We start from the raw sequence: 27,576 nt of genomic DNA on the forward strand, positions 1-27,576 counted from the left end.
TTTTTCAAACTTCCAGGACCTTGTGTTTTTACTTGGGGAGTGAGTGCATTAAACATAGGTGGTTTAATTCATTTCACTTCAGTTTTGGCCCTCAGAGGCCGCTGTACGGAAGGCAATTTAATATTCAGAGAAGCCTGAAGAGAAATCTGAAACGCATGCATAACTTTCTAGTTAAATTTATTCTTGAGGATAAACAAAAAATTTGAAACTATACAGAACTATGAACTGTACAATATACATGTTTTGTTTAATAATGAATCTTAGTAATAATTATAATTTTATTACAAGCATTATAGAATGATCTATCAACAAGACATCTTTAACTGGCTTCATCAGCATGAACAGCAGGTCAATACTACTTAAGTGTATTACATTGCTCTAAAGCATGGTCCTTCAAGAAGAAAAAAAAAACAGTCCAAAGCAAACAATTGCCCATCTAAATCCCAAAATTTCAATAAAGACCAGTTTTAACAAGGTCTACCAAACCTCAATACAGATAAACCAATGCTGAAGCTCTAAATGAGTGACAGATAGAAGGAAAAGAGACAATGAACATTTGTTTGAAATTTCATTTCTTTTGTTCAAATACACTTTATCACTTGCCATTTTTACTCATTAAGTATTCAGCGATCATAGATTCATATCAACTTGGCTGATTTGTGGTCCCTACGAGTAAAACATAAGAGTTTAGTGTTTATTCTTAGGAGGTTTAGTTTAGATTCCAGAGCATGCGGAATCTATTGTATGGCTTTTATTACTTTGGGAATGACTTTCCTATAAATGTAAAACAGGAATAAGTGACCCTGCACACACATTCAAACAGGCTCTGGAATACGTTCAATAAAATTAAATAAATTAGTAGCTGAACACAGTTCCATAGATTTCTAATATTCAATAGAACAAATACATTTTGTTCAATTTCATATATTTTCTGAGCAGTTTCCATTCAATTATCTGGTGTTTTAAAGGCTAATCTCTGGGAAGAATTTAACATTTGATTAAAAATAATAATGTTTTAAAAAAAGACAAAAACCAAGCAGCCATCTTGTGCAACAGCAACAGACACAGCTTGGGTTACTTGCATTAACATTATCACCACATGCTTTTGCTTAGACAATCAGGCAAATGCACTATATACCAGAATATAGTCCACGTTTAACTGTTCAACTCATCCATGAGATGATTGTGTTCTGTAGCTTCCTGCAAAAAAAAAACGACAATGTTGTTCTATATGCTCACCATGTAGTTACGAAGGCTTGGCTCTGCTTTTTAGCAATATTTTCCTAAAATTCAAAATGTGCTTAATAGCCAGCTACATAAGACACCAAAACTGAATTGATTATGCGCCTATACAATCCCCAGTAATGCACATGGAGAAGGTCTTACTAAGCAGGACACTATGGTCATTGTGAACTGATCTGTAATAAATGAGGTCTTATAGTTAAAGGAATTGCTGGGCAAAAAATCTAAGTTACACAATATCCCATTCATTCCATTTGAACACAATCAGCAAAGACATGTTTGTGAGTGAAACGTGCTTCTTTAGTTTACACTTAAGCGACAAGCTTAGATGGAAAGTAAAACCCCACTAATTAGCATTGTGTAAAAACTGCATGTCTATGTCCCATACTTCTGTCATACAGAAATCACACAAAGCTTGTCATTACTTCATTTGACAAGGTTTTATACAAAGGATGATTTAGGCGTGCAGTTTGCACAATGTCAGTAAGACATTAGCCTCATAGCTTCAGTGAAAAACTAACGTCAATCATGTTTTGGCTGATTGAGTACACTTCGGGTAAAGGGAAAACTGTGCACATCTGATGTCTCGCCAGATGATTCCTGTAATTGTGATCGTAAGGAAAAGGGGAAAACTAAGACAGGGGGAATTGCACATGAAGTTCAGAGCTGGATAAGGCATTCCAAGGATGGAGATTATGCAACACAGATGGGCCACATTTGCGTGAGGGTGTGGCTACCTCAACAGCTGTTCGACAACATTTGTCCTTAGTGTTCAGTTCGACCCTCCTCCCCACAAATCTCTCTATAATAAGGCAGGAACAGTCATGCGTCTGCAAACAAGTGAATACTAAAATGTAGACACTTGGTGCGTTGACTTAATACACATTCAGACGGATTTTTACTCTTGTATCCAGACATCGCTGTTTTCACGCTTCGGCCTTAAGTAAAGCTAAATATGTGTAACTCCGAGGTCGTGCAATAGGCCGTAAATTTTATCCCTTCGTTAAACTCACTGGTAATCTGGACGGTTGTGTGCAGCTCGATCAGGCAATCCCTTTTAGTAAATCCCAGTAAAAGCTGTTATTGCAATTGCTGGCTATTTCAATTCTCCACTCTCTCTCTCTTCCCAGAAGTGGATGGCATAGCATTACGTAATCCAGAATTTATCCACTTTATTTTCAATCCCAGCAGGTTAGAATCTGGTGATCTTCACCCCAGAGTCTCCGACAATGAGACGAGCCATTGAGGGATGGATCTGAAAGGAGACACAGACACACACAGACACACACACACACACACAATGTAAATCAATAAGAAATTTACTAAGCAAACAAGAAGTAGAAAAGGAAAACTGTATAGAAAAAAAATAAAAATAGCAAGATATGTCAAAAAGACAATTAAAAGAAAAGAAATTGTGTCATCACAGGTTAAATAATAAATGATCGGAATGCATTAAATAAGTGAAAAAGTGAAAAATGTAGTAATAAGCAAATAAAATCATTACATAATGTTTTGAAAAGCCATCAGTAGTGCTTAAGGCACTAATGTGTTTGCTGGCTTCTGTCAGGGCTGTTCTGGCCATATCCTCCTCGTACTCTTCAGCACTACAGCTTTGTAAATGAGAAAATAAAACTGTCGATTTTTCCTTTAGATTTTAACAGTAATTAATGGCAGTGTTTACAGACCACCTGCCATTGTTTTACATTATCAGCTCTAAAACCAAGGGTTCCCCATTTTGGACACAAAACTCTTCCTGGCACTGAGACAGTATCTTATCCAAAGCAACTGCACTTTGCACCTCCTTCTTTCAAATGATACAATATGCATGTTGACGGTGTGATGCAAAAATTATACCGTTAAACATGTAACAATTCAATATACTTCAATATCATATTCAATATACTTCAAATCATGACCACACTGTGAAATATTGCAAATGTCCTGTTTTCTTTCTGTAACATATAGCTTTGTCTTTCTGTTGAAAGTTTGTGCTCCCTGTGCTTACATGGACTGACAGCCTGAAATGAAGCAGAGCTGTACATACATGAAATAATGTTATTTCATATCAAAATTTTATGCAGAAACACTGCCACGTTCCACCGCTACAATAATGCCATGTTCTAATGTCACACCTATGAGATTTGCCATATTACGTTGTAAGAATGGGTAACCATATTTTTTCATTTCTATGTTGCAGTGTTACTGTGACTCAAAAGATAATGATTTGCCTTAAAGCCTGTTTCTTAATATTATAGTAGCAGCCTGTTAGCCAAAGAATCTGCTAGGCTTACAGAAACCTGTTAACAGAGCTAAAATGTTAAGGTTGTGATTTTAGCTTTGGCTACTGTTTAGCTTGTAAGTAAATTTAGTTGTTAAGAAGAGTCCCAGAACCACATTACCTTGGCATAACATAAAACATAGGTATATAGTATTGTTACATTAGTACTTTATCCAAATAAAAGTTAATTATGAAGCAGCAGAAAACAGAAAAATCTACAATATTGAATTTTTAGGAGCAAAGAAAAATCAAACATACAGTACTTTCTTAAAATGTGAGAAATGATCAGGAAAATATGTGATGTTTTGCACTTAAGGTATGAGTCTAAAGGGGAAACTGTAAATCTGATAAGGCTTAACTATTCCTTTCAACCTCAGTGCCTTAAATGAAATGTTGATATTGCTCAGATCTAATAAAAAGCTCACTTTTTATGGTCTAGTCATTAGAGAAGGCTGTTGGTTTAAGACTGTCCTAAAGTTACCTGTGCCTGCAGGGGTCCATAGGGGACCAACTCCCCATCAACTGTCAGAGTCCCACGAGGCGAGAGTGGCTGCAGGCGAAAGGCTCGGGCAGAAACATGGCTGACGTAGGGTGAGCTCAGGGACAGGTGGGCACCCCTCTCCATGGCCAGGAAGAGCCGTAGCAGCGTAGCCCGGGAGATCCCTGCCCGCACAAATGTCAGGTGGATCAGGCCATCGTCGAAGCGGGCATGCGGTGCAGCCAGCAGGTCAGCACCCAGATGAGACTGGTAGATGGCCAGCACGAGGACAAAATCACCCTCAATGGTCACCCAGTCCCGTGTGGGCAAGGGTTGGTCCAGAGGTGGCAGCAGGTCATCATGGGGTGGAGCATTGGGGCTGGAGACCGCTGATCGGTTCTTGAGTGGGCCAGCTGGCTCAGCTATATCAAAGGTGAACGATGGGGAGGGGGAGCGGAGAGAGGGCGACGGGGAAGAGGAGCTGGGTGTGCCAGGCCGTGGGGCAAGGTAGGCAGAGCTGTGAGGTGAAGCGCAAGATGGGGAAGATGGAGGAGTGGGAGAAAGAGAGAGAGAGAGTGAAGGGAACTTGGGAGGAAGGGAGTTGGAGTGAGACTGGTGGAGTAGGGAGAGCGGGCGAGGCCTTGTCAAGTTCTGGTTCTGGTCCAGCGTTTTGGGTTTTAAGGAGAACGGCGAGTGGCGGAAGGGGGAGGAAATAGTCAGTGACCGTTCCCGTGCAGGATCCGGTGGGTAAGACGGCTCTCGCTGGAAGTAAGTGCCATTTAGATCCTCGTCTGCATCTAGATCTTGCTCAGAACCAGCAGCACCAATTGGTTGGCTGAAGAAGGCATTGACAATCTGAGAGGAGGGGGCAGAGTTTTTGCGAAGCACCTGCCTTGGCTCCGGGGGTGTGTCTTCACACTCTTCTGCTTCTTTCCCTTCGTCCACACCATATCCCTCACTCACGTCTCTTGCTTCCATAGCTCCCTCGGTCCCACTGCTTCTCCCATCATCCTCTTCTGCCTCGTCCTCCCCGTTCCCAGACACGCATTCGTTCTGTCGTTCATTTGATTCTGAGCTGGACCCGGATGTTTCCTCCATCCTCTCCTCTGCCTCCATCTCCCTCTCTCGGTCCTCCGCAAGACTGCTTGCTCTCACCACCCCCACTCCTCGTGCTCTCTCTCTCCTCCTCTCCCTCTCTCTTTCTCTCTCCTCTCGCTCCCTCTCTCGCTCTCTCTCCCTCTCTCCATCCCCTCTGCGGAGGCTCCTCTGTTCGCTGATGCCCATATCAGAGCAGGTGCGGTGAATGGGCGTCCGACAGAAGCCCTCCAGGCCCTCGGTAATGCTCCTGGAGAGAGGACGGCGTGGAGGCTGTGGAGTCACATCAGGTGAAGGATCGACTACAGCAGGGGGCAAGTACGACAGGCGACCCTTGTAGGAGCGCAGCGAAGCCAGACGCACCAGTGTGCCTAGAGTGAAGCGTGCAGAACCAAGACCCCTGTAGCGCTCACTCTCAATGTCCACGTCTGAAACGAAACCCCACGCCACTGACAAGAAGGAGAACAGCCTTTTGGGGGCGGACGGACGTCCATTTTGATTGGACGATGAAGAGGGCGGTAAAGGACTTGTCGTCACAGACACCAAGTCCATAGGTCTGATTCCACCCCGACAAAGTAGGAAGCAGCAGTTGAGGAGGAGGGGCTCCCGAAGGCACATGTCATATCTGAGAAACAGAGAGAGTGCACAAAAAATTGCTGGTGATCCATTCTGAGAATTTGGAGATGACCCTGAAATGCGTATAAATCTTCCACCAGAATTTGTACAATGTGCACATCTTAACACTGGTCACAGTGAAACATTTCAGTGCATAGAATCAGAGTTTTCTGTGAGCTACCAAGTTTCCTATCACTGTGTAAAAGATGCAAAAGAATTTTTATTGGGTTGCTCATTCAGAGAAATTTAGACCAATAAATGCTTACAACAAATTACTAATATGTTTAATTTGAGTAACAATAAAATGACTAATGTTTGGATAAGAGGTTGGTGCTCTGAGACATGGATAGCTGCAGTTGTTTCAGTTCCTCTCCTGAATATTTATTGTAATATCCATGCTTTATTTTATGTCTATTGACATTAAATTCATTACTGTCTTTTGAAATATGAAGCATGCATATTTGCTCTGGTTCTTGTCTCACCAAAATTACAAGATAGAATCGGTGTTAAGTTTGTGCTTTATGCTGTAGTCTTGACTAAATGACACCCAGTAAACCAAGCTGCAGTTCTAGCCAGAAAACAAAGGCTCTTAAACTTTAACTAACTTTGTTACTACAGTGTACTCTGTGTATATGACTGCGGTCTCCATCAGGTGAAAGAAAAAAAAATTGTAGCATACTAACAATATGTCTTAAAATACTCAAACAGAGGCCTTGGGCCAATTAAAATCTGCCCACAGGCCACATTTAACCTTAGGCACACACTTTGGACACCAACTGTTTATGTGAAAAAGAGAGAAAAGCTATAAAACATTCATAACCTATGATCAGAAATCACTTATATAACTCTACAAACTAAACTCAATATTAAAGAGCAAACTATAAATGCTAACTATACACTAGAAGACTTTGAAAGGACTTGATAGACAAAAGTCTGACACCCTTTCCCATCTAAAGACAGTGGCACAGTATTTAGTCAAAGAATATGATTTTCCAAAGAGTAGGAATCTTGCAGTGTCACTGTTTGCGAATAGATTTTTGAGATAATTCCCCATCATGATTATAAACATTCTTCCTTCCACTCTATAGTGGTACAGATGGGAAGAAACATTGGCTGAGCATGTAAAGATCACTGTTCACTGTAGAACTGTATATTCTAGCACATCATAACGCAGAATTTCTTTTAATTAACCTATAAAATTTGCAGTTACTATTTAAATTGGACATAAAGATTTAAAAATCAACAAAACACGCAGCTATTTAGCCTTGTTGATTGGCTGTTATGAACTAAACTATAAAAACTAAACAAAATAAGAAACCACTATAATAGAAAGAAAAAAGGAAAAAAAAAAAAAAAACATTCTTCTTTAGTAATGCCATTCAAAACGTTCTCTGCACACTTCCTTACATGACTCAGTGAACCTGAAATATTAAAACAGCCAGTTTACATATAAGGTTTATATGATTACTGTATTAAAGTAGAACAGGTTTGCCTTTTTTTTAAAATAGAGATTTCAGGCACTCACGCATGCATTCTCTCTCTCTCTCTCTCTCTCTCTCTCTCTCTCTTTCTCTCTATGATGCAAGTGTGATGCAACTCTAGCAAGGCTCTCATGATTTTATTCCTTCATTGGAAATTTGCCTGCGACAGTGAAATCATTTGAAGTCATTTGGTGTAAGGCTGGCATAAATGGTAAAGCAGTTTTTGTGACTCTTTGCTGTCGTGTGTGTGTGTGTTTTCTGTGTACAGCTCAGTCAGGTGAGTGGTACAGGTGTGTTCTCTTACCCTGCGTAGTGGTTGATAGAGCCAGCCAGGGCATTTCCAGAGCCACAAGGCAGAATTCCCACAGGAGTCTTTATTGCTTGTTCCCAATCTGGCCTGTCCATGAGGCCATTGACCACCTGTTAAACAGAGAGACATGCCTGGGGGTCAGTATGACTGCATAATTAGCTGTACTGTAACAGAGATCATCAGCTTTCTGCTTTTAAGCTTTGAATATTGGAAGCACCCCCAAAAAAATCTCGTATTTATTCACTTCGGCTTTCAATTAGCACAAAGATGAATATTCCTTGTCACTTTTCTAGATTTTAAAAACCTTTAGTGTATCATGGCTACGGAAAAAAAAATAATAATAAGCACCCTGTGGGTAAGTAAGAACAGAGTAGCAATTTTTTTGTTTTGCCTGATCCCCAACTGTATAAGAAATGAGACATTACAGTTTTTCCTGGGACCCGAAGCTGTTGTGTCTGATTGAAACCTGATGCTGTGATTTTCCAAGGTAATGTGTACTATAGGTGGCATTTTGTACAAGCAAGATAGCTGCCAACTGCGATGCCACATAGTGGCTAACCCACTCCTTGCAGGTTTAACCAATGCCACTCAACAGTCATGTTTCTTGAACAATCTCATCTAAATAAGGCACAATAAATGTGGCATTAATGTAGGATATCACTTCACCCAACAACATTTAAAAGTGTGATTGTGTTGACATGTGGTAATACGTATTTTTGCTTTGGTGTGTATGAAACAAATTAATTAAGGAATAATTTTTTGAAATGGTGGTAAATGTGCTTTATCACACTGACCAGTTTAAGCCTGCACAGGACCAGCCGTAGACATGCATAGTCATATGTCACACCACAAAACCATCTCTAAAGAGTTTGGACTCCACCAATCCACAGTCAGACATATTGTGTACAAATGGAGGAAATTCAAGACCATTGTTTCCCTCCCCAGGAGTGGTCTACCAACAAAGATCACTCTGAGAGCAAGGCGTGTAATAGTCGGCAAGGTCACAAAGGACCCCAGGGTAACTTCTAAGCAACTGAAGGCCTCTCTCACATTGGCTAATGTTAATGTTCATGAGTCCACCATCAGGAGAACACTGAACAACAATGGTGTGCATGGCAGGGTTGCAAGGAGAAAGCCACTGCTCTCCAAAAAGAACACTGCTGCTCGTCTGCAGTTTGCTAAAGATCATGTGGACAAGCCAGAAGGCTATTGGAAGAATGTTTTGTAGACAGATGAGACCAAAATATAACTTTTTGGTTTAAATAAAAAGTGTTATGTTTGGAAAAAAGAAAATACTGCATTCCTTCATAAGAACCTTATCCCATCTGTGAAACGTGGTGGTGGTAGTATCATGGTTTGGGCCTGTTTTGCTGCATCTGGGCCAGGATGGCTTGCCATCACTGATGGAACAATGAATTCTGAATTATATCAGAGATTTCTAAAGGAAAATGTCAGGACATCTGTCCATGAACTGAATCTCAAAAGAAGGTGGGTCATGCAGCAAGACAACGACCCTAAGCACAAAAGTCGTTCTACCAAAGAATGGTTAAAGAAGAATAAAGTTAATATTTTGGAATGGCCAAGATAAAGTCCTGACTTTAATCTCATTGAAAAGTTGTGGAAGGACCTGAAGCGAGCAGTTAATGTGAGGAAACCCACCAACATCCCAGAGTTGAAGCTGTTCTGTACGGAGAAATGGGCTAAAATTCCTCCAAGCCAGTGTGCTAGACTGATCAGCAGTTAACGGAAACATTTAGTTGCAGTTATTGCTGCACAGGGGGGGGTCACACCAGATACTGAAAGCAAAGGTTCACATTCTTTTGCCACTCACAAATATGTAATATTGGATATTGGATTTTCCTCAATAAACAATTGACCAAGTATAATATTTTTGTGTCATTTGTCTAACTGGGTTCTCTTCATCTACTTTTAGGACTTGTGTGAAAATCTAATGATATTTTAGGTAATATTTATGCATAAATATAGAAAATTCTAAAGGGTTCACAAACTTTCAAGCACCACTATATATATATATATATATATATATATATATATATATATATATATATATATATATATATATATATATATATATAGACACACACACACACACACACACACACATACACTCACACACTATACATGTATGTATGTATGTATGTATATATATATATATATATATATATATATATATATATATATTATACATACACACACTATATATATATATAACAGATAGAAATAAAGAAGTCAAACATTCATGAGTTATGAAACTACATTACTCCACAAACACAGACACTTCACACACTGACTGAGCTGTTTTTAATGAATATACTGAAAACATAAATTCATTACAAAACAAACAAGTACATATAGTCTGAGAGACTAGTGCTGTAATTATGTACTGCAATGTAGTGTATCTGTGCATCTAACATCTAACTGTGCCATCTATTTTAAAATACAGCCAACGAGGGACAGCTTAGAGGTTGTCTAGGTCAAGGTAACCTCAGAGGAACTTTATCCCTCAGAAGGGAAACTTCAAATGTGATTTCCACCAGTCAAATTTCAGTTTTACTAGCTGTGCTTTCAGTGAGAAGCCAGTCACCTCGTGCAGTAGTCCATCTCCAGACACGATAATGATGCCATCCCACTCGTGCAGTGAGATCTCCCTGATCAGCTCACGGGCGTGATTCTGACGCTCTGGTGCACAGCAGAAACACAACATGTACGTTTATAAACTGTGCTATTTTAAATAAATAGGTGTGTGAGCATTTCTATGTTCTATGAGATTTTCAAAATTTTAATTCTGCAGTAGCTGCAGGCATTTTCTTTTATAAATAAAAAAATGATCAGACAGCAGTTTAGATTTCACATTGCAGATACAATAAATTATGAATTCTCCAATAACTAAAACCTGTAAGACTGAGTGATAAGCAACAAGGAGTAGATGCCATGTTGAACATTTAAGCAACCATTTACGTACTTTCATGAGCCAATTACACTCATACTTCACAAATTTCACTAAGAGGTTTAGCCAAGTGACAATGCATGACCAAACCTTTATTCCAAAATGATGGGGGAAAACAAATCTCTAACAAAAGTCTTAATGTTCATGAAATAGCACTGCTATTTCTAGTATGTGTAAAGCTCATTCCCAACAACATTTCATGAAAAAAAAATGTTTTACAGTACAGAGACAGATCAGAAGCTGAATCTTCAGTATGTGCTGCTCGTACCTGTCTGTATGAGGTTGTAGCTGATGTTGGCTTCTCTGATCATTGGCAGTATGTGCGTTTGACACCACTGCATGGCCTGACCCCGCCCGCTGAAAGGATTGACCAATAGCAGCAGACGACGAGGGCGGGGCAACATGCTTTTGCTAAATTCTGTCAGAGGAGAGGAAAAAAAAATAAAATCAGACGAAACCAACAACTACAAAACCAACAGGGACAACAGAGGAGGCAATGACCTTCATTAAAAATGAACTATATCTAAAAATAGACTCTGGATTACACTGGAATCATTTTGAGACCACAGTGCAGCTTTTTTCAGTGCATTACAAGAACATCACTGGATCATTACATTACACACAAGCCAGACAAACACTGCAAACAAATACAACACACAAAAAGAGAAAGCAGATGTATAAACTAAAAGCACATAAACCAAATAGACCCAGCCCACTCTGATGACGAGAGGGTGTCAGTGAGTGAGTGAGCGAGCGAGTGTGTGTACGCAGAGCAGATAAAACAGAGACAGAATGAAGGAAACACAGAGTCAAGACTGATAACTTCCCACTGTGAGAGACAAGCAAAGAACAGAAAATCCATGCCTGACACTACTGGCCCTACATATTTGAAGTCAAACCAAACATAGTTGCTAAAAGGTTGAATGACACGTCTGTAAAGCCACATGGGGCTTCAGTGCCGACCCGGAACAGAGTTTTGAAATGACACGAGTTCAGGGAAAAGGAGACCAACCTGTGAAAGCATGTGCTCTAATTTTAAACATTCAACTCTGTGCAGCTTCCAAAATCCAAACAGAAGATACAGAGATGAAAGCTAATCAAATCAGTAACTCTCATTAGCAAGAATGCAGAAATGCACCATGATTATTTGAATCGTATGGGTATCAGCAAATATTTGCATTTTAAAAAAGCATCAGCATCGTACAGTTGTTTAGATTTGACTGACTACTTCAAACTGATATTTGATGTATTTACTGTACTCTGAAAAAACAAAACATTAGGTGATGCCAAGTTACCAGACTACACTGCATTTTATTCATTTTACGCCATTTGTAACCCTACACTATTTCCATAATGCTAAGGTATGTAGGTATAGTCCCAATTTCTATATTTAAAAATGTTTGTACATCGTCATCAGTATGGACAGATATATACACATAAAAAACAGCATCAGCACAGAATTTTGTTACATACTGCCACGTGAAAATTTAGACTGCAACAATTCTCTCTTTGTCTCGCATGTACATACACACAAATGCATGCTGCTGAGAGATGGCCTAGGTTTCACTGATAGATCTGTTGGTTCAACACTTCATTATTTAGGCCTATGTATGAATTAAATTTTTATCTCCAGTGTTATAAAACATGTTTATCAGTAAATAAACAATGAACAATATGTAACATTTACATCTTAAATCTCTCCGAGAAGGTTGGAGTGTGTCTGTGCTGGTAACCACGTGGAAAATAATCACAGTAAATGTTTTCTTTGTTTTGACCTTGTTTTATTTCTACTTTTTAATATTAAGACAGACCCTAACAACGAAATGGACGCAGGGACAAACACACAGTGATAGTGAGTTAAGGCATAATCTTTGTCAAATATCACCTAACACAATAACAACAACTCAACATAATAAAGTGTCCAGTTAAAGTCTGAACTGTGTAGAACAAAATTGTAAAAATAACAAAACTTTACCATCTGAGGCCATTTGCGGCCACATAGCCTGATGTCTTTTGTTTGAGGCCGTTCTGTAGATTGTCAAATTGTAAGAGCTGAGATACTAAACACACTGAGCAGCAGTATTCAATGCTTCACCTTTAACTGAGAACCTCCAACAATTCTACATTCAGTGCACAGTGTTGTATAAGTGACAAGCAATAAACTCACACCTCAGAGCCTCAAAACACACCCACCCACACCCACACCTACAACCAGGGCAAATCTGGCACCAGATGCACAAACGAGGGACATTTCTCTTTAGTGGAAAAAATAACTGCCAGCAATCTATTGCTGGCTGATAAGGCAGAAAAATAAATATAATTTTTTTTTTAATGTTTTGTTAATTTCTAACAGGACATTAGGTAGACAGTCCTATAAAGAGTTTATGAATGGTTGAAAATTTGTTTATTAAGGGACAATGATTAGCATTAAACATCTCAAAAATCATTAATGACCTGTCATAACGTAAAAAAGGACATCACACATTCATCTATATGTTAAGCCTTGGCTTTTGCTTTTTACCCATCTTACTGTGTCTTTTCCATCAGTCAGTACCTGTCAGATTCTTCAGATTTTCATATTCATCAGATGTAATAGGTCGTTATTGCCTTTTCATTTGTGTTAATTGCTTATTAAGAATTATTATTCAGAAAAACGCAGGACGTTTATAGAACTTCATCACTCACCTGTAGTGGCGCTGACGTCCAGTCCCCTCAGCAGGCACTGTACTGCTGCATTCCATTTCTCCGCCTCTCCTCGGCTCTCTGCGAGAAATGCTCTGACCTGCCGGCGACGGGACACGCCCTTCCTCCGCCGCCCTGCCGGGTACCAGTACAACACCAGCAGAGGTGGGGCGGGTGCCCGCGGGCAGCTGCATCCAGCCAGCTCCGCCAGCGGCAGCAGCAGCCGAGAGTCCTTCCCCGGGCGAGGGGAGAGGCGCTGGACATGGACATGCGTAGGGGTGAGGGTCAGGGCATAGCTGGATGAGGCCGGACTGGGCGGTAGGGACACTCCTGGGCTGCTGGGGCAACTGTTACTGTTACTGCTGCTCCCGCTGCCCCCACCTGTACTGCCTCCGGTGCTCCAACCCCCAAACTGCCCATGCAGCAGCGCCTCCTGGGCCAGTCCAGGGGAAGGACAAGGGGACAGGGATGGAGACGGACTCCGTGGCCCTGGGGAGCGCATTTTCACAGCAAGAGATGATCCGTGGGGTCAGGAAAGAGTGTCCAAATCAGAGGATTTGGGTGGATCATGCACAAAGCCTTTCTGCAGAGTTGTAGAAGGTCTCTGAAGCTGTCTTCACTAGAGGACAGATGAATTGATGCCTGGAGAGAAGGGCAGGTAGTTTCCCCAGTTTCAGAACACCTTTCCCTGAATTCTTCTTCTTTAGAGATCAGCTGAATCAGGAGCAGTAGTTTGAGGTTTTTTTTTTTTTTTAGTTGTTTTCCTCTCAAATTAACTCACTGGATGTCTAGATAATATTTTGTTCAAAAACATCAACAAGTCAGCTACACCTATCCCTGATAGCGCTAAATTGTTCTTTTGTAGTGCATTTTGCTTAAAGCAACAATATTTAATCCTCTTAAAAAACCTCTGTTCAACATCAGAAAGCGTTACACACAATGAATTAAAAATGTATCTTTAATCCTAAAGGCTGTCGGTCCAGGCCACTAAAGCTGACTATAGTGTATAAAACAAAAAGAGGAAGAAATAAAAGTGGATGTCATGTGCGACGTCCACTTTTACTGACCCAGCCGAACGTGAACTAAAGTGCTTTGCTCAGAGCCTGGCTGCTCCGAGGGAATCAGCAAAATCTGAAAATTATGGTCAAACGTGAGAAAAATGTGACTCAGTTGTGAAAGGTATAAATAATGTAAGAGCTCTTTAGATAACCTTGACAAAGTCTTGTTAGTGTTGCTTAAAAATGATACTATAAAACAGTATAGACAGCTAGCAACTGCTCATCAGCACCCAATGTCTTGAGGTCAGAACATGTAAAAACCGAGACAAAGTAAACACAACTTATGGTTTAAATTAAATCTTAAACCTATGACAATTATTCAGGGACAGCCAAACAGATAAATAACAGAAGATTTTTCCCTAAGGGTAGTCTAGAGGATTTTCTAGTCAGTGCAAAATGATAATACTCTAAAGTATTCGTAATGCCCAAGGTGGTTTTTTTTTTGTCCTCTACAAATGCCTTCCCTCTTAAAACATCAGGCAGGGAAGTGATCGCGCCGTCTTGAGTCTCAGTCTGTAGAGGTTACATTCTATCCTTAATCATCCAATAGACACGTGCCACAAAATCCAAGATTTGTAATCCATTGAAGTTCCAGTGTTCTTCTATGTCTGCAGAACAATTCCTCAAAAAAACAAAACAAACAACAGACCAGTGCAGATCCCAAAGAGTTTAGAGGGATTACATGGGTGAAAGCATTATGTCACAATGTTTCTGCGTTGTAATCTGTCTTGTTGATTGTTTTAAGCTTAGGTATGCCACCAAACATGTACAGCCCTATAGGGAGGGAGAGAAAGAAAGATAAAATATTATTAGAGTTTTAGTTCTCAAGAAGCAAAGAACCTATTCTAAAAAAATGGTCTTTACTCTTTGGCTGTCACAGGTACACCAATCATACTGACCCTTGATCTACCACAAATACCTGAACAGCAAGCACTTAAAGCTTGAAAGCTTTGAGTCAGCAATATGGGCACAAGCTGAACAGACGTTTTTCTCAAGACAGAGTGTGAGGCAACAGTTCGGTGGGGGTTGAGTGGATGAGATTACAGCCTCAATACAAAGTTCATTGTTCTAAATGACTGCAAGCAGAAGTGCAAGCAGCAGAGACTGCGGCGAAGAGACCATCCACTCATGACATACAGTCACGCTGTTTCGGTGACAACTTTGTTTTTAAAAAAAAAAAAAAAAGCCAGAGCTGACTAATGTAGCAATGCACTCGTTTGGCATCTGCCCACATCCCGTTCTGTGGGCAGAGCTGAATGGACAACAGCCAGATACTCAACATAATCTCTTTCATAATTTGTGCCCTGTAGTCCTGCTCACAAAGATTTTAAACAGAGAAGAAAGCACAGATTTGGAGTCTAAACCCAGAGAAGCTCAAACACACGACACGCACAATCCTCTCGAAGTTCAAATTTAATTGCAGCCAAGGCTGTGTTGAGTAACACATGTACGACCCCAGCAGCGCTCCAGTTTTGAGGCCTTGAAATTGAGGGTGTGGACGACTCTTGGAAAGAGAAAGCGGCCCCGGGTCTGTTATAATGCCCACACGTCACCACCAGGAAAGCCTTTATTCTTTACCTCCTTCACTCAAACAGTCATTACAGCTGAAAGGGGGGGGGTTAGGAACAAGCCCACCAAAATCTCCTCTCATACACTTACTCCTATACACATACACAGACAGAACCGTGCATTTTTTTTTCTTGAGTTACACCTCATAGTAATAGATTAGACATTTGCCCTTGGGGAAAAGCTGCTTTGATGGAGTTGTAACATATCAGATATCAGAAGAGAAACAGAGAGATCTACAGAGATATACAGAGATTTAAAGGTTACACCTATAGAAGGAATGACACAGGTAACCCCTGCTCACAGAGACCCATCAGCACTTCGTTCTCTCCATTACACTAAACACAACATATTGTTACATTATAATCATCTTAGCTGAAACTGTGCCCCTGAATTATAAAAGCCAATCCCCTAACAACAAAATACAGCCTGGGTAGCTGGCTAAGGACAAAGCATAAATATCATTTAACTCAACACTGTAAATCCCAGCAAAGCTCATCCCAAAACAGAAGGTGAGACTTTAAGGTCGCTTGAGCTCGCCTGGTTTGACAGGAAAGCTGAAGCACTGTTTTGTGATGAGCTTAGCTCCCAACACAACATAGAACCATTAACCTACCATTAACCAGGATCTGAACTCATCACACACTTCTGCGACATAACGTTGAGTGTACAGGTAACTGGACTAAGGCAAACGATTTGATAAAACTCGCCCACAACATAAAACGCTGTAATTATATAGGAGTTAACGGGCTAGCCTGTTAGCTTTGCTGATAAGGCCAAATACAACAAAGTGCCACACAACCTTGGAAAATATTTACACACGACTAGATGCAGAAAAATTCCGCTACTAACTACTTAGGTAACGCGGGCTGTTAATAAAAGAGACTATATAATTTTTTCAGAGAAAACTGTGAGTTTCTCTGTTTTTTAAGCTACCGCCGTCAACTACAACACAAACTGAGACTTGACTCTGTTAAAGTACCGTTTTAATGCCCCATATTTGGCTCGTTCATTACAGAAGCGTTCAAAATTCACATGCAGGGTTGTTGGTCCAGATTATACACACTCATTTCAAAACAAAAAGAGACTTAAATCTGATAAATAACACAGAACTTGCCTCATGTTTGTGTCCGACGGTATTCAGCCTCTCCGCTGAGTTCAGACAGGAAGTCTGATGCAGCCGGTGGGCGGGTTCAGGTATTTGATTGATAGAAGACGGAGCCAATAGAAAGCGCGCTGATCCCATCTCGTACCTGACGCAGTGTTTACGGAATAACGTTTACAGATACGGAAAAAAGAGTACATAATATATAATATGCTCGCGTGTTATTTGTAGATTATTTTCCATATACTCAGTTTTCAGCTAGAGATGATTTTTACTGAGAAAATTGATATTCTTTCCGTAAATATCACCTTTCACCTAATATCTACGCCAATGAGATAAATACATCGTGGAAGGTGTCGAATGATTGACAGTGAAACATGTCCAATCATATACCTGGAAACGGATTAAGTGGGCGGGACACGCAAATGGGCGGAGCTTTGCGTCCATCTTTAATGTCCAGCATTGAGGAGACTGACGAGAAGAAAAAAAATAGTGCAAATTGACTTTTGGAAGATTTCGGTCGCGACTTTATATTTTTAAACGAATATCGCATATATTTGCAGACATAAGGTAAAGGAACACCGCGTGTTTGATATGTGCGGAGTTTAAACGCTGTGTGTGTGTAGATGTGAGCAGACTAGCTCAGTTAGCATTAGCGTTAACTAAACCCATCAGCTAGTGCAGGGTTAGCGAGGCGCGTCCCAATCTGCGCACTAGTGCCCTATTCAGGGGGTCTAACACTGGTGGCTTGCTCGTAGCATGTTTGTGATTTGCTTGCAACGCAGAGCTCGTGTGTGGATTTCTAGTGTTCTAGTTCCCAGCGGCTTGTGTTCTAGCCTAGAACGTTTTGCTTGTGTTTAGAAATGTTGCAGCTGGAGAACTCTAGGTTAGTGTTTTAGCTGTTGAGAACTCAAGTGTGGCTGCCAGTGTTTTAACTCGAGCATCTATTTCTTCTGGATGGTTTAACTAGAATTTTTGTGTCCTAATCTGAACGTTTGGCTGCTTGTGTTGCTAACTGGAATATTTAGATTGTGCATGAAAGGAAACGGGGAAGTCTTGTGTTAAGATTAGCCACCTTGGTTAGTTCGTGTGTGAAAATATTGTATTTCAGTAGGAATCTTCACCTTCTGCATGTAATTTTGACAGCTGTGAAATTAGTGTTCCAGCTATAAATGGAACTTTTCATTAGAACTTTTATCTCTCGCGTGGAAATCAAGCGGTGTGTTTCAGTTAGAACTCTTAATCACTTGTTCTCTCATTAGAACTTTGTTAGCTCGTACTTGTGGTTCTGCGGTTCTTTCATTCTCTAGCCAGATTTCTATGAGCGAGCTGGACGTTTTGTGTTCTTAGGACACGTTTGCGTTTATTGGAACGCGACCGTAGCTTCATGTTTAGCTAGATATCCATTAGCCACCTCACAAATTAGTACGTTTTATATAGATTGGAGTATAACGTCACTGATTGGCCGCATTAGTTGACGTTTATTCGAATAATGAATCGCGCCGTTACGTGTTCTGTCTTATTGAAGGGCGGCGAAGCCAAAGAGCAGTGAGGGAGCCGCTAGCCCACTAGCAGAGCCCCCAGCTATACAGAGAACTGAGCTAAGCTAGCTGGCTAACGTAAACATGCTAAGCTAACGTCGGTACTGTGTTAAGTAGCTAGTGGATTTAACATTGCAGAGCCACATTTTTAGTTAAATAACCAAATCTGTGCATAATAACTGCAAAGATTTGGTCTGTTATGGTCTTTATTGTGCTATGGCTTAATCAGAGCAGCTATACTAACTAGCTTTGTCCATTCTTTTAGGAACTGTTTAGCTAGCTAGAAACTACAGAACTGTGTATGTATTTAGATGAATAAAGTAAAGATATCGAATTTGTGCCTTTGTTCGTGCTAATTTTTTACTGTCATGAGGATTGCATTTGTTAGTGGCTGCTGATTCCAAGTCTCTCCATGTGTTCATCACTGCATGTAATCAGTTTAACTGTGATAAGAGAAAATATATATTTTGTTTATATTTCTTCATCCCAGTGACAGAAGGTATGAAGACAGTATCATAGCGAAGCCATGGCTGACAAGAGAAAACTCCAAGGTAAATAAAAACATTCCATTGTCCAACTTTTACTGAAGTTGTTCTTTATGGTTGCATCTGTTAGCATATCTCTGCCCACCTGTATCTGAATCCTTCTTGTGTTCTGTCCTCAAACGTAAAAAGGTGAAATAGATCGGTGCTTAAAAAAAGTCGCAGAAGGTGTGGAGCAGTTTGAAGACATCTGGCAAAAGGTGAGATTTTGAAGCAATTCTGTGATCAAAATAAGTGAGAACAATACAGATTGTAATGATAATGTCAGAAAACCTGAAAGTGATGAAAGCTTCATGTAATTCACAGCTTCACAATGCAGCAAACGCCAACCAGAAGGAGAAATACGAGGCTGATCTCAAGAAAGAGATTAAAAAGCTTCAGGTGAGTATAAAAATAGCACAGGTCTCTGCTTCCGAGATGGAGAATGGCTCTGTTTTCTATGGTTTGGTATAGTACTTTTATACAACATTTATGCTCTTTACATATTTTACAGTTTATTTTAAATGGAACTGATGAAAAGCTTGACATTGTTTTGTGACCTAAACAGTGCAGTACAAGTGTCTGTGGATGGAAACAGCTTGGTACTGCCAGTATTCTTTGTGTAGACCTTACTGTGCTTCAAACGTTTTTCACCTAGCGACTACGAGACCAGATCAAAACATGGGTGGCATCCAACGAGATCAAAGATAAACGGCAGCTAGTGGAAAACCGAAAACTTATCGAAACGGTAAACAAAGACATTCAAGTGTCCATACAGCACGTGTTTTCTCTAATGTTTATAACCTCAACTAATTGTGCTTATTCATGATTGAAATGTTGATTGTGACCAGAAAGCAACATTACATGCTGGTACACAGCTGTAGTCCCAATGCCTCATGCATTGTCTCAACCACCTGTCTTATCTTTTCTCAGCAAATGGAGCGCTTCAAAGTTGTCGAGAGGGAGACCAAGACAAAGGCGTATTCTAAAGAAGGGCTCGGCTTGGCTCAGAAGGTGGACCCAGCACAGAAGGAGAAAGAGGAGACAGAGCAGTGGCTGACGGTGACTTGCTGTTACCTGTTTAGTACCAATCAGTGACCTTTATGTTAGTAGAGCTAAAGCATATAATGTTTTTTTGTCTGTCATTATTAGAACACAATAGACACACTAAACATGCAAGTGGACCAGTTTGAGAGTGAAGTGGAGTCTCTCTCTGTTCAAACAAGAAAGAAAAAGGGAGACAAAGAGGTCAGTTAGCTTCTTATTACGTCTTTCTTAAACTCTCGCTTCATCGTTTCCTTTGATTTTTGCTGATAATGTGCTCTGCTGCCCTCCACCCCCTCACTCTTTCTCTCTTTTGCTTTGACAGTTTTAATGCAGTTGCTTATGACGCATTGAATGGCTGATAATATTTCAAAAAAGGTTCAAAATGTGTTGCTGCATTGTCATTATGAGCTTGAAGTTTGAGAATACCACAGTATGGCCAGATCTGTCAAGAAATTGAGGCTCTGGCATTATATTAAGTATGAAGTGTGTGTCTGTGTTCAGAAACAGGATCGTATTGAGGAACTGAAAAGGTTGATTGAGAGACACCGCTACCACATTCGCATGCTGGAGACCATCCTGAGAATGCTGGACAACGACTCTGTGCAGGTCGAGGCCATCCATAAGATCAAAGATGATGTGGAATACTACATCGACTCCTCGCAAGACCCTGATTTTGAGGAGAATGAGTTCATCTATGATGATCTGGACTTGGAAGACATACGTAAGTCTTTGTGCAGTGGAGTTAGGGCAGGGGTGTCTAGTCCTGGTCCTGAAAATCTACCACCCTTCACTGTTTAGCTCCAGCCCTATTAAAACATGCCTGATCTAGGTAATGAAGGGCTTCAGGAGCATGTGAGTATTAGTGCCTGGTGTGTTATATCTGAACTCTCCAGGGTGGTAGATCTCCAGGACCAGGATTGGGGTACAGTTGAGTTAGGGTTCATCAGAACCTTGGCTGAAAACTACTGTTGAATTTGTGTGATTTTATGTGAACTTGGAAATGGCTTTCTGAGCCATGTATAACTGTACACTACACCTTCTCTTTCTCTCTCTAGCGCCGTCTCTGATGGCCACCTCTCCGCAGGGACACAACGATGAGGAGATGTTTCTCCAGTCCAGCAGCACTCCCACCTCCACCACCTCGTCGTCGCCCATCCCTCCGTCTCCTGCCACGGGCACCACCGTAAGCCCCTCTGCCTCCTATTTCTCCTTTCCCTCCTTCTTTCCACCAATAATTCCAGAACCTTGAATGGAAATAAATCTTTAAGTTTTTGTGTAATTGTAGTTATTAATTTGCTTTTTTAGATGTTGGAAACGCACATGGAGTTGTACAGCGTACATTTAATTAATAGCTTTGTAAATGCAAAATCTGACTTTTTTGTATGCTTGCCTCTCTGTGCATACCTGTATTTCGGTTAGGAGAACTCTGAAGAGGAGAAAAAGAGAGGGCGATCTACAGACAGTGAAGTTAGTCAGGTGGGACCTGGACAATATTAACCACGTTTGTAATGTAAATATGTAGTTTTTCACCATGCACTTATTCTTCTTTTGCTTCTCTCTCGCATCCCTCCCCAGTCTCCTGTGAAGAACGGCAATCCTTCTCTCTCCTCTTTCTCCTCATCCACGTCCTCAGGGTTTTCCTCCTCATCCTCCCTCATATCCATGGCTACTGTTGTTGGTGGTGGCACAACAGCAGTCTCTGGGGGTGGTGGCCTCCTGGGAAGCTTCAGCAGTGCGGTGCAGCAGCACCCCCCACAGTCTCAGCAGCAGCAGGTGCAAGCCAAGCTTTCGTCCTCCTCCGGGCCGTCCAACAATGCCCCCAGCCCACCAAGCCACCCTAATCTGCCTACCCCCACCACCCCCTCTTTGCCCAGCTCCAGCACCCCGGGCCTGGCCACCTCCAGTTCCCAGTCTCAAGCCTCCACAGTGCTTAGCACTGGTGGATCAGGCCTGAATCTAGGCTTGGGACTGAGCCTGGTGAAAGGGGGTGTGACTGTGACCAGCAGCAGCAACAGCAGCAGTGTGGCTCAGATGTCTGGGCTTGGCTTGGCAGGGATGCCCAGCTCACACAGCACCATGGCAGGCCTTTTGTCCGGCTCAACTCCTGCTCCGTACGCCCAGGCGGCGGCGGGTGGCACCACAAGCAGCGCCCCCGGTGGACCTGTGGGGAATAGCAGCAGCAGTGGGAGTGCAGCAGTGGCAGTAGGAGGAACGGGGGTAAGCTCAGGTGCACCCACTAATGGCACAAGTGCAGGGGCAGGGTTGGGGCTGCTGGGCTCCAGTCCTGGTCATGGGGGTCTCAGTGGGGGCATTCTGAGTCTGGTTCCTGGGCAGACACCACTTCAGGGGCCCACTCAGGTACCCATGAGCCCTGTAGGCACAGTGCCAGGAGGATCAGCAGGTGTTGGGGTATCAGGAGGAAACGGAAGTAGTGCAGCACCAGGAGGAGGTGTCGGGGGTAACATGGCTCCTGCTAGACCACCCAGTGTTGTAAAACAGAACGGAGGAACAAGTGAGTGCTCTGAAACCATCAGATTTAATCCTTCTCTCTTCTCTGTCTCTAATAGGTATCACTTATCCTTAGAACTCGAAAGTTATTAGTCTGGATGTGCTGTACATTTTAATTTATATTATGTAATTATTCCAATGTAATGAATAACATAGTTACTTGAACTTTGTTCATTTTCACATTTTCTTTGTTATTTTTTTCTTGGGCATAATAACTTTTAATAAAATTCAAATTTATAAAAAAAATATTTCCTCCTCTTACAAACAACAATGTAAGAGAGACTGGAACGGTTTTATTTTTTTACCATATTTTTCTGCTTGTTTCAGTGAGCTGCTTTTGTTACTACTACCAATAACAAATACTTCCAAGAGCTAGTGTCTAATACAAGTCACTAATGTAAGTCCCTGGATTTTTAAGACCCTCTAGCTTACAGCGCAGTGGTAGCAGAGAGCAGCTCGGATTCCTCTCTCAGCAGTGCCAGCCAATCCCAAAACAGCCAGCCTTCCTCCACCAGCTCGTCAGCGAATCAAACGTGAGCTTACTGTAGCATGTACTTAAATGTACTGTCAGATTTTGTTTGTGTACATCACACTTTCTTGTAATTCTCCTTGTCTCACCTGTTCTCTTACACAGTCTGGATAATGGCCCTAGTCTACTGAGCTCCATCACTCTGCCCCCCTCCTCCCAGTCGCCGTCCTTTTCAGACAGCACCCCTGGTGGCGGGAGTCTGCTCAACGGGCCACACTCCTACACACCCAGCACAGAGGCCATAAAGGTTAGGGTCTGACTTCCATGCCTCTCATTTGCAGCGTTGTTGTCGTCGTCGTCGTCGTCGTTGTTGTTGTTGTATTTTATTTATTTATTTATTTTTAAACCATTATTTCTGGTACCATTACTCACTGTGAAAGAATGTGATCCTGTAAAACAGAACTCATTAGTTTTGGTCCTAGCGTACCAGAGTTCAACTCATGTTGGTGACTTGTCTATTTAAACGCTCCATGTTTACTTTCATCAATAAATCAACTGGTTTAATAGGTGTGTTGCAGTGCATAAAACCCCAAACTGTGCTGGTTATCAAGACCAGAATCCATAGCCTCATGTGTAATAAGTAGAACATACTGTGTCTCTACCATCCTACAAATGGCACATTCTGCTATGTGTAAATAACTCCAGTGATATGTAGGCCTCATGCTTCCTCTGCAGGCTCCAGAGCCTCTGAGCTCTCTGAAAGCAATGGCTGAAAGGGCAGCTCTGGGATCAGGCCTGGATGGAGAAATCCCATCGCTTCATCTGACCGATCGAGGTACTGTAATTTACCTCACTTCATTTTTGTAGAGTATGAGTCCCTTGTCTTCTACCTTATCAGCAAATAAAAAAATAGGTTTCCACAGTAATATACCTGCAATACTGGCATGGGTTGAGCATAAGGATTTGCACAGTCCAGATTCACACATGGCTGTTTATTCTTTTTGCTGCTAGTTGAGTCTATTTGAATAGGTAACTCCGTAAAACTGCTAAACCTGTTTTAAAGAACTCCATCAATCCATCCATCCATCCATTTTTGAAGCCACTTCTCCTGCTCAGCAAAAAAGTACATAATTCCCCTCCTTACCCCAAATATAGCTATTTGGACCTCCTTGTCTGAAGGCTGCCGTTTTAGTTTTGCACTGGAGTTTTTCTGTCAAAGTATTAACTTACTGCATCAGCTTGACTCAAACCATGCTGAGTTGTTAAGTAATCTCAAATTGACTTGACATTGCATGACCTACTGCTTATGAATACAAAAGTACATCAAATAGCTAAAAACAGAAATCACAGCTATCCTGAACCTTCATTTTTTTTCCCCTCTGTAGTTTAGTTTATTGTATTGTAATGTCTGTCTGTATATCTCTCAATCTCAGACCTGTTTTCTGGGACCTCAGCCACTCCTGGACCCCCAGCAGCCCCCCAACCTGCTGTGACTGAGGTTAATCTCCCACCCTCCCTGGGGGCATGTCCTCTTGGCCCTACCCCTCTCTCCAAAGATCAGCTCTACCAGCAAGCAATGCAGGAGGCGGCCTGGACACACATGCCCCATCCGTCCGACTCTGAGAGGATCAGGTGCCTGACACCCTCCGTCTGACTGATTAAACTTAAGTTAATTAGCTACTACATGTGTTGATGTATAAATGGAGTTAATGTGCGCATACAGACTTGGCCAGATGGGCTTCCTAATGTCCCAGATCCACAAGCCCTTGCAGAAGTAGTGCAGTGATGTTGCTATGTTGGTTATTGATCTGGTTCTCCTTGTTGCTGTAACAGGCAGTACTTGATGAGGAACCCCTGTCCAACTCCACCCTTCCACCACCAGATGCCCCCCCACCACTCAGACTCCATAGAGTTCTACCAGAGACTGTCCACTGAAACACTCTTCTTCATTTTCTACTACCTGGAGGTTTGTTTGTTTAGACAATACAGCTACACACTACCCACTTCCAGACAGATCACATGGCAGCATTACATCCAACAATCTAACTATTTTTTGACTGAGTTGTTTGGCTAACTGAGAAATTTATGCTTTGTAAAACACCCCTAGTGTAAAGGTAAACACGTTCACTTGGAGTATAAGTGATGTCTGGCGAGTAAGAATGTTACCAACCTGTTCCTAGGAATGCCGCTAGCTAAAGTGAATGCTCTGCTTGTGTGTATGTATTAGGGCACAAAGGCACAGTATCTGTCTGCTAAAGCCTTGAAGAAGCAGTCGTGGAGGTTCCATACTAAGTACATGATGTGGTTCCAGAGGCATGAGGAACCCAAGACCATCACTGATGAGTTTGAACAGGTGAGAAACCAGCAATCCCTTAACTGGCTTGACCGAAAGCCACTATAACGCAGTGTGAAACTTCAGTTATTTATTTTTTGTAAAGGTCAAACATTCTTTTAACAAATGCTTGGGAATATACAATATAACTAACGTTAACAACATTCATTTCTAATCGTGTCTGTAATGGAAGAGAAAAGTCCAGATTGCTGTCTCTTCTCAGATCTTTATTTTCTCTTGTTTCTCTGCAGGGCACTTACATTTACTTTGACTATGAAAAGTGGGGCCAGAGGAAGAAGGAGGGTTTCACATTCGAGTACAGATATCTGGAGGATAGAGACCTGCAGTGACAGACAGATGAACAGGCGGAGAGAAAGACAGACAGAAATTGCTACGACAACTGCTGCTGTTGACATTCCAAGGTTGAACTCCATGTCGTGGTTAGAGTTGGATGTAATGTAGGCCTTTTTCTTTAAAAGAGAGAGTGCAAGCAAGCGAGAGATGGAGAGAAGGGGTCGAGTGCCTGTTTACATGCAAACATTTTAAACCTTCTGTTCAGTTCCCCTGCCCCCCTTATTTCTGTTTTAATTAAACCCCCCCTTTATCACCTAACTAAGGAGGAAAAAGGAAATTAATGATTGGAAGTTGAGAAATACAGACAAACACAACCTATGTAGATTCTTCAGTGGAGTGCTGTGGTAGCCAGTATTAGAAAGCCTCAACCTTTTAGATACTCGGATGGATAAACAGGCACTATGCGAGCTCTTATCTAATGCATTTATGATTAGTAGTTGATCTAGGCCCCTCGGGGAGAGTAGGCATTGTGATTTTTGCCTTGCGAGATAACGAGTCGACAATTAAATTGCTATGCAATTGAACTCTTCTCGGCCTCCCTCCTTGTACCACCACCTGAACGTGGTTTTATTAGACCGTAACAGATGGCGTTGATATTAAAGTATTGTTTTTGTAGCATCTATCTCGAGTGTAATTCGCAAGTAGAAGGGCTCGAGTTGTCGGCCAGATGACTTGCGTGTGATTTGTGTCTGTTTAATAATATGGCATGAACGATCTCACTTAAATATCTAATAAAAGAGAAATATTAAAAATATGTAAAGTTCAAAGCTTTATATTTTGTTTCTTTTAGGTTGTTTGTGGCTTTTTTTGTCATGTGGAAGTACTAGAGCACCAAGAAATCTTTTCCCAGCCCTATACGTTTTCCATCCTCCAAAGCTTCCTTTTGCAAATTCCTGTTCCCTGTTTTTTGGTCAGTTTTCACTGAAGAATCATTGTTCCCAGGTCGTCAATGTTTTGCTAAATGCTTTTTATCCTGAAAGCACATCCTAAATTACTTTCATTTCATTTTCCATTCATTTCTTTTTGTTTTAAAGAGGGGAAAGAGTAACTGTGTATTCAACGGCTAAAGCTACAATAACCATGAGAATTTGGAAAAAAAAATTCAGCACAAGGACTGAACACGTGCAGCTGATCTGTGAATTTTTCTCCAGAAAAAGAAAAAGGAAAAAAAAATGATGTATAAATTAATTTCTCATCCTTGCCTTTTGGACATTGTCAGGACATGACACGTGCCCTTTAGTAAGGCTGAGAGGGGGGGAGATTGTAAAATTTCAATAAAATAATTTTGTGAACCAGACTCGTGCTTCCTGTTTGAGATAAAATTGTCATGTTTTACAGATTTTTTTTCCTGATCCATGAACCATTTTCTTAACCTACTGCCAGTAAGTGATTTACAGATCACTGGATCTAAAGTGTTTGAAAGGAACAAACTTCACTTGGCTTAGTAATGATTACATGCTCTAATTGAAATAATAAAATTTTACTATTTTTACTTGTGAAGATATTACATTGTAGAAGAAATATTCTAGCATGCTAGATTTTTTTCTATTAAGTGGTCCGGACACTGCCACAGTAGGCCTGGTTGGTCCATCCTTGGTCACTAATGAAAACTAGCCATAAAGATTTAAAGATTATTTCACTAGGATTCACTGCCAACACTGTGGGGGCTGAGATCATCTTGAGACCCTTGAGGGTCAATTAGGGTGTTTTCACACTTCGGACGTTTCAGCGTCTGAGGTGGACTCACGAGTCATGGTTCCTTTTGCATGTGAGCACGCCAGACGAACTCGAACCAATAAACGGCCCCAAAAACGACCCGAACTCGGTTATTATTATATATAATAATATATAATTATATTATTATATTATATAGAGCTCGCGTGACTTTAAAGGCTCGAGCTGGGCGCGCAGTGCTTCCACACTGAA

The 27,576-nt window shown here is 41.3% G+C and overlaps 2 protein-coding genes across 3 annotated transcripts; one reads left to right on the top strand and one right to left on the bottom strand.

Moving 5' to 3' along the window:
- Positions 1–264: 264 nt before the first annotated feature.
- On the bottom strand, positions 265–14,977 carry sphk2 (sphingosine kinase 2). The gene is made up of 6 exons (XM_017681810.2): positions 13,153–14,977; positions 10,736–10,885; positions 10,105–10,199; positions 7,494–7,609; positions 4,002–5,718; positions 265–2,497 (listed from the first exon to the last, which is right to left on the bottom strand). Exons 1-6 carry the CDS (start codon positions 13,649–13,651, stop codon positions 2,435–2,437), a joined length of 2,640 nt encoding a protein of 879 aa, XP_017537299.1. The 5' UTR covers positions 13,652–14,977; the 3' UTR covers positions 265–2,434.
- A 2,337-nt stretch (positions 14,978–17,314) lies between these two features.
- Positions 17,315–26,947, top strand: cnot3a (CCR4-NOT transcription complex, subunit 3a). 2 transcript variants are annotated; one of them, XM_017681813.2, is made up of 18 exons: positions 17,315–17,448; positions 18,910–18,970; positions 19,094–19,161; positions 19,268–19,342; positions 19,599–19,688; positions 19,874–20,002; positions 20,093–20,188; positions 20,489–20,708; positions 21,043–21,170; positions 21,407–21,463; positions 21,563–22,499; positions 22,914–23,028; positions 23,130–23,271; positions 23,700–23,799; positions 24,398–24,596; positions 24,798–24,930; positions 25,192–25,317; positions 25,548–26,947. In XM_017681813.2, exons 2-18 carry the CDS (start codon positions 18,946–18,948, stop codon positions 25,644–25,646), a joined length of 2,739 nt encoding a protein of 912 aa, XP_017537302.1. In that variant the 5' UTR covers positions 17,315–17,448; positions 18,910–18,945; the 3' UTR covers positions 25,647–26,947. The 2 variants fall into 2 exon arrangements, with proteins under 2 accessions (XP_017537302.1, XP_017537300.1); XM_017681811.2 differs by lacking the exon at positions 17,315–17,448 and adding an exon at positions 17,670–17,764 and having other exon boundaries at positions 25,548–25,689.
- The last annotated feature ends 629 nt before the right edge of the window (positions 26,948–27,576 follow it).

This window comes from Pygocentrus nattereri, chromosome 3 (assembly GCF_015220715.1).
Source record: "Pygocentrus nattereri isolate fPygNat1 chromosome 3, fPygNat1.pri, whole genome shotgun sequence".
Taxonomy (NCBI): domain Eukaryota; kingdom Metazoa; phylum Chordata; class Actinopteri; order Characiformes; family Serrasalmidae; genus Pygocentrus; species Pygocentrus nattereri.